The sequence below is a fragment of the Apiospora kogelbergensis genome, assembly GCF_038363985.1.
Source record: "Apiospora kogelbergensis strain CBS 113332 chromosome Unknown utg000001l_segment0_segment0, whole genome shotgun sequence".
Taxonomy (NCBI): Eukaryota; Fungi; Ascomycota; class Sordariomycetes; order Amphisphaeriales; family Apiosporaceae; genus Apiospora; species Apiospora kogelbergensis.
In genome coordinates, this window is record NW_027117418.1 from 4,405,245 (window position 1) to 4,418,009 (window position 12,765).

At 52.2% G+C, this 12,765-nt stretch overlaps 2 protein-coding genes across 2 annotated transcripts; one reads left to right on the forward strand and one right to left on the reverse strand.

Annotated features, from left to right (window-relative positions):
• Window positions 1-3,005: 3,005 nt before the first annotated feature.
• On the forward strand, window positions 3,006-3,920 carry PG998_001400 (MADS box protein; the record flags this gene model as incomplete). Its single annotated transcript, XM_066868218.1, has 3 exons — window positions 3,006-3,251; window positions 3,436-3,570; window positions 3,639-3,920. 3 exons carry the CDS (start codon window positions 3,006-3,008, stop codon window positions 3,918-3,920), a joined length of 663 nt encoding a protein of 220 aa, XP_066736633.1.
• A 2,258-nt stretch (window positions 3,921-6,178) lies between these two features.
• Window positions 6,179-6,847, reverse strand: PG998_001401 (uncharacterized protein; the record flags this gene model as incomplete). The annotated part of the gene is made up of 1 exon (XM_066868219.1): window positions 6,179-6,847. The coding sequence occupies one exon, from the start codon at window positions 6,845-6,847 to the stop codon at window positions 6,179-6,181; it is 669 nt and encodes a 222-aa protein (XP_066736634.1).
• Window positions 6,848-12,765: the final 5,918 nt, after the last annotated feature.

The window sequence follows — 12,765 nt, forward strand, 5'->3', positions numbered from 1 at the left end:
TTTGACACCGCCGGCGGTATCAAGCTCAGAGCACGCAGCTGGGGGACGAGAGCAGCCTTTGCTCTATTGCTCTTCTCGTACTTTTTTGCTTGCACACAGACCGGCGGATGCATTGGTGTGCCTAGCTATCATGTGTTACCTACCCCCTTGAGTCTACTACTGAACAGTTGTCTGGATCCCTGGGTTTCTGCTATTCAGTGGATAACATGCCAAACCGGATAATATACTCGCCCATCTTGAAACCGACTGAAATACACCAAAACAAACCAAAGAACAGTCGAATAATTGGATTAGCCGCTATAGCAAAGACGTGGATTGGACTTACCTAAAAGACGTGGATTGGACTTACCTATACGAGGCCCCTGGTGAACGATTAGCCCAAAGTCTCGCGGGCCGTCCTCTCTCATTGTCTTCCCGAAGAAACGTCCTTCCCTTTGGGGCATAGCCTGACTTGAGGACCCAGAATCCATGGGACTGACTAAGAGAGCCTGGGGGGCTGGAACAAACTGATATGTAGCTACATGTCAGTTGTCCGGAGTAAGTACCATCGACCCGATACAATGTGCATTCGACGGGCTTGCTCACATAATCGTGACCAACAGGTTTCGCGAAACGACTTATCCTTGGACCTCACTTGCGTGCACCACTGCAAACAAACTTGCATGCCTACTCGTGTGCGAACCTTCCAGGGGACGCCCCCGGTTTCGTGACTGAAGCAATTCAACGGAACTGCGAAGTTCCATCTCTTATGGACTTATCAGATAGCTACTAACCGACGATCAATAGATCAGTCAACGACACAAAGCTCGAGCTGTCCCATCAAAGTACCTGGTGCCTGGGCGGGCAAAAGCGGTGATAATGGAGGGACAGTATGAATGCATGTACGTGTTACAGTAGAGTAGCATGCCCGGTCCATCAAATGCACCCGACACTCCATCGGTCACCCAATCCCAGCCCCCCTTTTGGCTGCTTTTGGGGGCCCACCCACACTGCACTGTTCATTTAATGGTTCATGGGGTTTGAAGAAACGAACACCTGGATTGAGAGCCGGGGGCGGTACCCATCCATTTGCCATGGGCGCGCAAGCGTGCGAGAGACAATCTCTTGGATGGGGAGAGTCTCCATTCGCTAGCGTCCAGACTGGAGAAGAACTCCTCCCTTGGATTGCAGGTAGAGGGAGAGAGGGACTAGGAGCGACTGGGAGGGATAGGACAGAACCCGAGGATTGGATATTCTCCAAGGCCGCCACGTCCCCGCCTTCTGCCTTTTAAAGTGTCTGGTCATGGCCGCAAGAGCCCGTGTGCTACCACCTCGCTATCCTCTTTTCAACCATCCCGCATTCACCTTTCCTGAATCGACACTGACATCGAATCCGTTTGGTTTCTTGTGTGTAAGGCACCGAGAAGGGAAAGAAACACCAAAAGAAAAGCTTACAGTAAGTGCACACTATCACTCGTCTATCTATCGAATTATCCTCTGTCTGTCTGCCTGTTTGTCTCTGTCTGTCTCTGTCGGTCTCTATCTGTTTACAATACCTACCTACCTACCTACACACCTGTCTGGGTGAGTATAGTTACTCATGCTCCTCATTCCCTTCTTACTCAAAGCGTACAAACACATCTAGGTATGTCTGCTCTTGATAAGTTGTTGTTGTTGATGATGATGATGATGTGTCGGGCGTCTCTCTTTCCTTTTTGCTCTGCTGCCCTATACTCCTTCGCTGCCATTGGCCACAGTTGCCCGGATGGGATCAAGGTCGCTGGTCGTTCGTCGTCGATTCTTTCCGACATGCTCTCCTGGTCAGTGTCTACCGTTGGTTCGGTTCAATCGATTGACGGGTTGATGTCACGACCAGTGGAGGAACCAACAGCGGACCGAGTCTTCTTTTATATCAGATATATATTGACCTGCATACCTACGTCAATGTATCATAGTTATACCGCCCACTCAATATTCCTGGTTCCTGTTTGGCGTTTTCTCTCTTTTTGGGTTAGGAAGGCCATGTAACTGTGGCCATCCGCCCCAGCCCGCCCTACTTTAAACTCGACTTGTGTGGTTGCTTGTTGCTTGGTTTGACTGACAAGACGCGCAGGACAGAAGCACAGAACACCCCCGAAAAAAAGATACCCCATCCATCCACCAGGCACCACCACCGACCCAAGCTTAACCCAAGCAAGCTGGAACCACTGCCATTCAATACCCCATTAGGAATTCTGCCACAGCTTTTTCTAACACCTTCGTCAACGCCATCCGCCTGTCAAACAAAGCAAGTAGTCCAAAAAAGAATTCCGACCTTGTCAATTCACTTGCCTTCTATTCAATCGAAGTAGGTCCCACCTTTCTCACTAAGTCAATAGGGCGCCCAATCATTGGGGTCCATTTGCTCTTCCAAAAAGCAACCCTTCAATCAGTTGGAAAATAGATAAGTCTGAATGAAGTATTGATTGGAAGGTACAGGCCACTACTGCCGCTGCATACCCACCCACTAGGCACGATTCATACGCCAAACCAAACCTGCCTGGCCTGCACCGCACCTATTAGTACGCTACTAGAGGCCCCTACTTACCCACTGAAAGCACGCCCCTACTTTACTTACACCGGGGACTTTCGCACCTGCAACCCCCCTTCGACACCCACCGAACCGGCCCAAGCAACAGAAAAAAGGCGCAAGCACCATTTTCTGGGACCTGACCATTCCTCACTGGTCATTTTTCGACTTTACTTTTCCCTCCCAGTCCAAAGGGGAAATAATAAAAGAGACAGAAAATAAGCACAGGCTGCAATTGCCTGCCACCCACACCCATTCCCGCTCAAAACGCTGCCACCGCCTGCCTACTACAACAAGCTACCACCAAAGCAGCTTGACCCGACTACCAACTACAGGAAGAGGCTCTCTCCGCTCGAGGCCAGATTCAGTATAGGTCATCGGCACCACACTCAAAACAGCATCTCCACCACTTTTTTTTGCCTTTTTCGTGATACCCGCGTAGTATAGTCGTCAAACAATGGCCGACATTACCGACCAACACGACCAAACGTCGCCTAACGATCTCGACGACGGCCATGCCGTCGGCAACGGCAGCGCCGAGCCTCGCGGTGTCAAGCGCGCCCGTCCCAGCGTGGCCGACGATGACGACGACGACGATGAGAAGGGTGGACGCGAGCGTCGCAAGATTGAGATCAAGTTCATCACCGACAAGTCGCGTCGCCACATCACCTTCTCCAAGCGGAAGGCCGGTATTATGAAGAAGGTACGTTCCATCCTCCAACTGCCCTCCTGGCTGAGCAAACTCATCCGTATCCTGCTTGACCGCGCGTCAATTCAACGCGACTGCTATCTGGTCGTCATCTCACCCAGCGCGTATGATATGGGTCGCACCATGCGAATGCTTTCCCGATCATCGTAGTGAACACGTCTGACACTGCTTTCACTAGGCTTACGAGCTCTCTGTCCTCACGGGCACGCAAGTGCTACTTTTGGTCGTCTCAGAAACCGGTCTCGTCTACACGTTTACAACGCCCAAGCTGCAACCGCTCGTCACTAAGGCTGAGGGCAAGAATTTGATCCAGGTACGAAATTGTCATTTCTACGGTGTCTGTCCGGGTGTTGCAGAGCCACTTGCTAACTTGTCGGCAAGGCATGCTTGAATGCGCCTGAGCCCAACACTGGGAACGAAAACGGTGTTGACGACTCCAACCAAGTCGAGTCACCCGAGGAGCCTCCAAACCAACACCTACCGCCTCAATCGAGCCGACCAGGGATGCCGCCGAGCCATATGCCACCTGGCTACGGCATGCCCAATGTGCCTATTGATCCCAACCAGGCGCTGGCCTACTCGGGCTACGTCCAGCAGCGCGGTCCGCAATACGCTATGCCTCCGCAATCAGGCATGCCTCAGCACACTTCTCACCAGTCGTAACGACAATACTGCAACAAACTCGATTTGTTCTCACCTGCGCCAACCTGATACCCAGAATATAATTGCATTCACACGAGCCTCTCATTTCCTACCGAATTTTGATAAACACTACGTCATAATATTCGAGGCTACGGTGCGGCGTTGTTCGGTCGCCTTGATTATACTGCTCGTTTATTCTTCCTTTTTTTTGTTCACTTAGTCCTCGATTGCGGCGGCTTCAGACTTCAGTGCATGTTCTCTTCTCCTCTGAACACGTACTGCCGTCAGCTTTGTCTTGGGAGAATTCGGACGATTACGCCTCATGCGCGTAGTCCGAAGTCTCAACAAGTTAATATCCACACTTCTCTTCCAAGATCATGTTTGTGCGTGGTCTAATGGGCATGGAAGATATTTTTTCGTCTCATGAGGAGATATATAACCGTCTGTGCTTGTCAAACGCAAGAGCATATGGTTGAATTTATTTTTATTCCCTTCCAACGTTCCCATCTTTCTGGTTGCGGTTCATCGGGGAGGGGCGCTGAAGTGGTCGGTGACTTGAATACGGCGCACATCGACTCAGCTCATCTATGCATGGCCCAAGGGAGGAGTCTAGGGGTTCTGCGTGGGGATTACGACCGACGAATCATGATTCATGCGTGGTGTGCCTATGATGGCAGGGGGTTGAACCCGCGTGCCGAAAGGTCCGAGTCGATAGACATCGTCTCGCATCACACATTGCTACAAGTGTACTTGCCTCCGGCAAAGGTGCGTTTCTCAGTCACTTATTCTACGGCAGCATGGCGCGGCAATGTCTCCCACACCAGAGACACCTTTGACGTCGACGTTATGGATTCCCATGGAAAAGGCGGAATGTATAATAGCAACTTTCGCACGTTAGAGTCGATCACACAATGATATTGGTATTCGTGCTCTATTTTTTCGTTCGTTATTACGTGACTTCGCACGTCCTACCGTCAAGCTTGTCTTTGTGTTTGCAGGTGACGGGCGCGAAGAGCAAAACAAGCCTGAACAACCCCTCCCCCTTCAGTTGTACAGACTTGGAGACAGGCGGGAAGTCGAAGCTATGTCTGAACCCAGAAGGTCGCTATCGGGAGATAATGCAATGAACAGTTGGTAGGTGACACACATGATGGTTCGCATTTCAACAATGGAGAGAACCCGCAATGGCAATCATGGCCGGGGAGACTTCACTTGGTCAATGATATGCTCATTTGCTCCGTCATTGTTTGTGTCGCACCGAAATCTCATGACGATAGGGCAGTCTATCTGTTGTAGTGGATCTCGCCGGGAGACGGGCGAGCCTGTCCACAACGTATCGTAGGCCGTGATACTGGACCGTCGTGTGGGCTGCTGGCTGGCTCACTCTCGAACCTCCTTGGGCGTCGTTGACGCGCCAAGACGCCAGGATCCATGGAAATAGATCAGGCAAAGCGGGCCGGGTGCAAGCTCTCTCGCTGCGGCCGCCGGTTCGCCTCGACGTCGAATGGCAGTTCTAATTGTAGAATATAGATGTACGGACATATTCTGTGAAGGTAAGTGTCGGGCGTTCGACACTTTTTTACCGCACTGGTATGTTTGTTCTATGGTTCTTTGGTCGTATAAGATAGGACAGCGGAGCAGGTGAATGGGGAGAAAGGGGAAGGCGGGGGACACGGTGGGTAAAATAAGCTTGGGGGCGGGCGATATAACAGCTCTGTCTCTCTTTTGGGCGAGTCTCTATCCAAAAAAAAGAATAGATGGATGGCGATCTTATTGTTAAGTGCCGGATGCGGTAGCTGCAACCAACCCCGACCAGTTTTGATGCAAACCAGTGGAGAGCCTGAGGCCCGCGTTTTCGGTAAGGCAAGACAGGCTACCTCTGAGGTGTAGCGCATTATATGATACCGTTCGTTATCTGGCGATACAAGGTGCGGCTTTGAGCGACACGGTTTCAAGATGGCGTTTTGGGAGCCTCAACTGCACGGATTCCGGGTCTTGGATGCCGGGGCATTTGTACTTGGCTCACTTAGGTAGGTGGGGGTGGGGGAGGGAGAGGGGGACGACGAGATATGAGCACGTTCTTGTAACAGCTAGAGAAGGCATTTACGGAGTACGGGTGGACTGAGTACGGGTGGACTGTTGGACATTAAAACCACTAATATCTCGCTTGCTCTCCCCTACTAACGCCCATGCCCCCCGTCCCGGGTCCGGGTAGGTACCTAATTGATCCTGAAATCCCTCTCTCGCCAGCCCTCCTATACCAGACAGCTCACTCAGCTTTAGTGTTCGGACGTGACGGTGTAGCGGCCAACCAGAAGACTGCCCACAAACACACCGCCAAGCACCGACAGGAAGTACCCAACATTCATCGTCATGACTGCCAGCATGCTGCAGGGGCATGGTATCAGCTCAGGGATGCTCTTAGAAGTCAATGGAGACGGGGGCAGGAGAAACATACAGAAGATAGCCAACACCCGCGATAACGGTATCAATGACGGCGCGCAGGGGTCGACGCTCAGCCGCCAGGGTCGGGCGTGGGTCTGGACCTTCTTGACGACCATGACGTCCTCCTCGACGCCGTTCTCCGAGAGCGTCATCTTCTTGGCGAGGCTGTCGGCCGACACACGCTCGGCCATGGGCAGCTTGCCCTGGACGGCAACGTAGCGGCGCTTGAACTCCTGGTCGAGCCAGCGCGACTCCTGGATCGACTTGAGCGCCAGCAGCCCCGCAGCAGGGTGCCCAGCACGATGAGGAAGATGCACGTGGCCGCGTAGCCGCCCACGCTCTGCGGCGTCCACGCCATCGAGTACAGCGGCGTCTTCTGCGACGTCTGGAACACCGACATCATCATCATCATGCCCCCGAGGACGACGACGACGAGTGTCCGTCTCCCGACATGTCCATACCCCCGACATATCCATGTCTGCCATGTCGCCGTGGGGTGCCATTGTCGTATGTAGTCGGGTGGGTATTAGTGATAGTAGTGCGGAAAGAGCAGGCGCCAGTCCTGTAGAGTATATATGTATGTATATGTGTCGCGAACGAGTGCTTCTTGGTGGTGGTGGTGGTGGTTTTCTGTTGTTGTTGCTGTTGTTGTTGTTGTTGTTGTTGTTGGTTTTGTGGTGATGGAGGAGGCCCGGCCTGATCAGTCGTGAGAGTTCAGATAGAGAGAAGGAGTAGGCAGTGATAAGTTCCGAGAGGGGGCGGCGCGGCGTTCGTTCTAATATATTAAAGCATGAGCAAGTTTGCGAGCTTTTTGATTTATTTAGTAAATGGCCCTTCCCGTGTGATGTGACACCCGAATTGGAGGCTAGTGCGACTCTTCGCTCTGGCTTTGGGGAACAGCAGCAGCTAAGCCGTCCGAGATCGTCTATCGTTTTGAGAAGGTTATTCAAACACGCAAGCACGAACACCCGACGACCCTGTTTTCTGGGCACAGCTGGGGTCCGGGGTCGACGGGTCTAGACTGCTGCTTGCTCTGTCGCATGAAAGCTTGATGCTGCGAGTCCAGGAAGCTGGGGGCTTTGGGACACTTTGGGACACTTTGGGACACTTTGGGACGCCTTGGCATGCCTGATCTTCCTCTTGTTCCTGGGGAAGCGACTTCTTGTTCTTGCCGTGCTGTCTCTCTCTTTCTTCCAACAACAAGACACGAACACGGAGCTAGCGGCTGCTAGAGCGAGACATCCTGACTGGCCGCATCCGACGACACGGCTGGGTGGTTAGTAATCTACATGCATTCTTCCTTCCGCCCTCTGCGCTTTCCCGCCGTCCACTCCCGACTACCACAGTCCTGGGATGCCATCACTGTCCACCATTGGGTTTGGTGGGCTTTGTTTTGCTCAAATGTGCTCTTGACAAAGGCTTGGTTTCGTCTTAAGACGGCACCCGAGCCCGCTCGCTCATTTGTCCATTCCAGCCCCTCTCTGGTAACATCAGATACATAGTCTAGACCCTGGATCTGGCTCCGGCTTCGTCAGTGTCCATCCCAACCTGCCTAGCCTGCCATCCATCTGCCCCCTCTTGAGATCTGCCGTCGAAACAAGCTGGCTGGCCATCTGGGACATATCTGACAGTCGATGGACTGACATCACGCTGATTGGATTGAGCTCCGCATCTCTCTTTTCGGCCTTCTTCACGAGCGCGGGTGAAACGCGGCTATGTCCATGCGGCCATGGTGTCTCCAATGGCCTCTGCCCATAATCGCTCGCGTCCCGCCCGTCCTCTAGAAACAATCTGGCAGCTGTCGCTGCAAACGCGCTCCCCGCGGGTCCGGACACGCAAACGTTTGAAACAGCTACAACCCCCTCGTCAATCCGCCTCGAAAAGCTGGTCGACATGCCTGGTCTATTGGCGCAAAGCCCCTTCTCGGCCGGCCTATGCAACCTATATCGGTTGACACCACTCTGAATCGGGGCGTATCCAGATCAGCCTCTCCATTGTGCACTGGACGACGAGATCTCATCTTCTGAGGGGTTGCTGTGTAGACAACACTGCCCGGAAGATCGCGTATACCGCTTGATTAACTAACTAGCTTTGCTAGGAGATAACAGGTATACCCTGCAAGTGCGTAGCAGCACTTGCCTTTGAGGTGTCATCGCCTCGAAGCCCAGGAGTTCCTTGATATGACTGGGGTGAATACATGTGTTGTTGCATGGTAGACTGATCGCTTTGTCCGGGTTTGCTAGCTTGCCGGAACCCAAGAACGTCAAGGGTTACTTTCTCATTGTTCAGCGGTGTTTTGGAAGTCCATCAGAATCGAGGCTGAGATGACGCAGTTTACGTGTTATCAGGCACATTTGGTCGTCGTCGTGCAATGTGAGCGCCTCGACCGGACCATCGTTACTCGGCGTAGCTGTTTCCTATTAGGAGCTGCGTGGACTTGCTCTGTTCCGACTAGGTTCGGAAACATTGAATAATTACTATGGCATGAGCCACAGAGGCCACGTCGCGTATATGTTGTGTCTACTCTGGCCGGTGGAGGTATCCTGAGTAGTATGGATCTTGCTTGTGGTCATGATAGACATCGATCTCTTTGGGTCGGTCCGAAATGCGGCTGACAACCAGTATAATTCTTGATATTCTCCATCCTGTGCCCCTTTCATCCATCTTGAGAGCCCACTGCTGTTCAATGAAGATATATCACATCAAAGCCCGAAGCTCTGTCGAGTAGTATGTGCCAAAGACCACAGACATCATCAGGCTTTTGGACTGGTCAATCGTTCCGAAGCGGCCGGAGAGCCGGCCATGACACACACATAAAGCCGCATACACCATCCACGGACCTCTAGACTAACCATTGGTCATTCCCGAATAATGCGAGTCTTCAACAGGTTCAGCAGGACTCGAGTAGCTTGGTGGCGTCGTCCTTACTTCCGTATAAGGCTTGTCTCCTCTCCGACGACCAAGCATATCTGTATAACTGACTGTGGGCTGTGCGAAACTTGAGATGATACGGGGTTTGACAATAATGATAAAACCCTGCTTGAAAGACACGTTAGGTAGCGAACAAGCACTTGATGTGGTGCGCAGTTGACGAATGTCCATCTCAGCGTGCCCGCTCGAGAGTTGACATCAGAGGTATGCCATGCAGGTAGAAACGTATATGCCTAATACATTCCATGTGATACATATTCGATTGAAAGGACGTATCGATACAAGTAGACGTAGGCAAATAGTAAGGACTCACTCGTCGGTGAACCTGTCTTGTTGAATCATACAATTTGACACTCATCTTTCGACAGAGCTGTCCAATCCGGCAACCGAATATAACCTTCCCATATCGCTGAATTACATCAAAGACGTCTATAGCCGGGATGATGCAGATGAAACGGCCACGTATGATGAATAACGGGTACAGAGTATAGACAGCCAACCCCTAACCCCCTTTTCCGGAAATGACTAAGTTGTCAATCGTTGAACGACAATACAAACATCATCAGGCGCTAGGGCTACAACGAATCACGAAGATATGCTAACTGGCAGTCGTCGCTGCCATATATATAATCAACGACATTGGAAAGGGCGAACATACGAAATGGACTCACCAGCAACATGTGAGGAAATTCAAGTAATGGCTCATGTCCAATGACCTACTCGATTGACCTCCAAATGCCAGAGACACGTCGGCTAGCCCTGGATACGACTTCCGCCGTGCGCACATTGATCGAACGGAGCATGACGACGTAAAGCGGTCGAGGGAAGGCACATGGTATTTACCCGATAGCCTCGCTGCATAACTCAGCTTGTCAGCGTAGTTTTATTCATCGGACGCTATGGGAGATTTGTAATTCGCAAGACACCAGCAGGCCAGAAGCACTTGGTAGTAGCTATGCTAAAGGGGCTCAAAGTCAAGCCTGGGCAGTTGTTATTCCTATGATCATGACTACACATCGTGGCTATGCACAGGGTCTCTGGGCTCACCCGCCCAAATAGCAAGACGACGGACAAGGCCACAAAGGGCAATCGTGCTTGGCCCCGAGGAACTCACATAGGAGACATGTACCCGTATAATAGGGTTATGATCCACGATCAATGCATACGTGCGTAACTAGAACGCTGAGTCGTGGTAATTTGCAAGGCCTGACCTTCTGGCCTTCTGGCCTGCGTACAGTTTCTTCCGACTCCCTCCCTCCTCCAGAAGCCGCTTTAAAGCACCGGCGTGGACTTGGGCCCCTGAACGGGTGTTGGATCGCACAGGTCGTGCAGATCACGCTTGAATGGAAGAAAGTATCAGCGGGTGGATGAAAGAACACCATACAAGCTCGGCTATCTCATCTTCCTACGGTAAGCCCTCCCACAAGCGGACAAGCTTACCTGATCGGCAGAGAGCATAGCATGGCTTGCCCCCAAAATACAGACACGCATGTGGTATCAGTGCCGGGGTTGCGGCACGGAGGATGTTATGGTACCTATGCTCAACATTCAAGATTCAGGAATGGCAACAAAAGACGAGTTTCCAAGGGGGGCGGCAGTTTGTTTTTCCCCCTTTCACAAACGGCTATATGTATGTGTGGTGTTTCTCTTTCCCCCTGTGTCTTGTCTCACACGCGCGAAATTGGGTTATGCAGCGACGAGCTGACGGACATACCCCACCCGGCCACGTTGATAAGGCATGCTGTCGCAGCAGGTCGACCTGGCGGCGGAGAGACAGCCGGCGGGCTGGCGAGATTCCCGGCGGGGTTTGAAAATGGCACTTCCCCCTGTCGAGAAACAAAAAGCAAATATGGGCAGCTTCATGGTTTCGGGGGATGGGTGGCGGCGATCGGCGATGCAAGGGATTGTGTTATGGTGTGTACATATGTCAGTCAGTCAGTCAAGCTGGATTTGGGAAAAGGATAAGCTTGTTTCCCCTTGTCTGATCTTCGTTCAAGTAAACTAAACTCACAGCCCATCATCTGAGCAGACTTATTGTCAATGTACCAACACATCCGGTACTTTCCATCCCGGCGACCGAATGGACGATGAACCCTGTTCATCTGGGGCGGAGAACGAGATTTGTCAGAAATGTCGAATGCCGACAACACGCGACGCCGAGAGGCAATCCAGGCACGGAGACGAACAAAAGAATGGAGGGGAGATGGCCGGAGGGACAGGGAGAGGAAGTGAGAGAAAGAGGGAGATCGACGCAGGGATCCAGGATATACTCCATCGCCGGCTCCCGCACGGGAAGGAAAACAAGATCCCGAACGTGTAGAGAAGGACGTGCTGATCGGCCATCTCCACAATAATGAGGATGCCATTATTCGAGCGACGGGATACATGGCATGTCGACATGCATGCCAGTGACAGCATCGTCGTTGACCCCCTCAGGCTGCACTGCACGTCTTGTGCATGAAATGTGCGAATCCGCCATGCCCGCCTCATCTATCCAGTCGCATTGGGCTTGGCCAGGAACTCGATCGTATGTACATACGCTATTTGTCAAGCAGTGTAGTGTTGCGCAGAGCGGTGTGATCCGACGCATTTTGGCAGCCAGCCGGGGCCCTCATCCGGTCGTTCTGACGCATGGTCGGTCGTTGGGATGGGTGCGTGAAAAGCAAAAAGAAGAAAAAGAAGAAAAAGAAATGCAAATCAATCCGACCTCTTCTCTCCTCTCCCGTACAAAGACCAGACTTGCTGTCCAAGCAACTGCATGTGCGTGGTAACATGCAACAGAGCAGCCGGCATCATTTGAAATACTCTCCCTTCCGTATAGGCCATGGATTGTCAGTTGGTCAGTGATTGCTCACAACGGCCTACACAGCAGTCCAGAACAGGCAGGCATGGATCTCGGAATCAGCAGCCCGATCCGCAAGATCTGGGCGGCGCTCACTTGTCTGCAAGCCAACCGCAGCCCGCCTCGTCTTTCACCATTGCCACCGTCCTCACAGGGGCCCAGGACACGTGCTACTTCCCTATATACCTTGCTGGCCGTGTAAAATACTGTATGTGTGGTGGTTACAGAGCATCCAGCCTTCACTCTGTCTACATGCATAGATAGACCAGACCAGACCAGACCATCCCCAAAGGGGGCAAGGTTCAACAAACAGGCGAGGCCTAAAAACTATAGAGCTGGTATTCCAGGAGGGGCGGATACCATGCAGCAGGAGAGATCTCTTCCTTGAGAGGCCCAGGATGTTCCAACAACACTGTGCTACCGAGATCCTCATGTTGCACACTTCGCCGACCACTCCGCATACTCATTGTAACATTCCGCATGGTGGTGTGTATCATACTAGATGTGCATTGGCAATGTGAGATGTCGCCGAAAGCCTTCAATGGTGGCAATATATCTACCTTTGGCTCCATGTATGAGAGCTCAAGGCAGATGCGACAATGTACATTTTCAAAGAGCAATCGCCTGATTTCCCGGCAGACGTGTCGG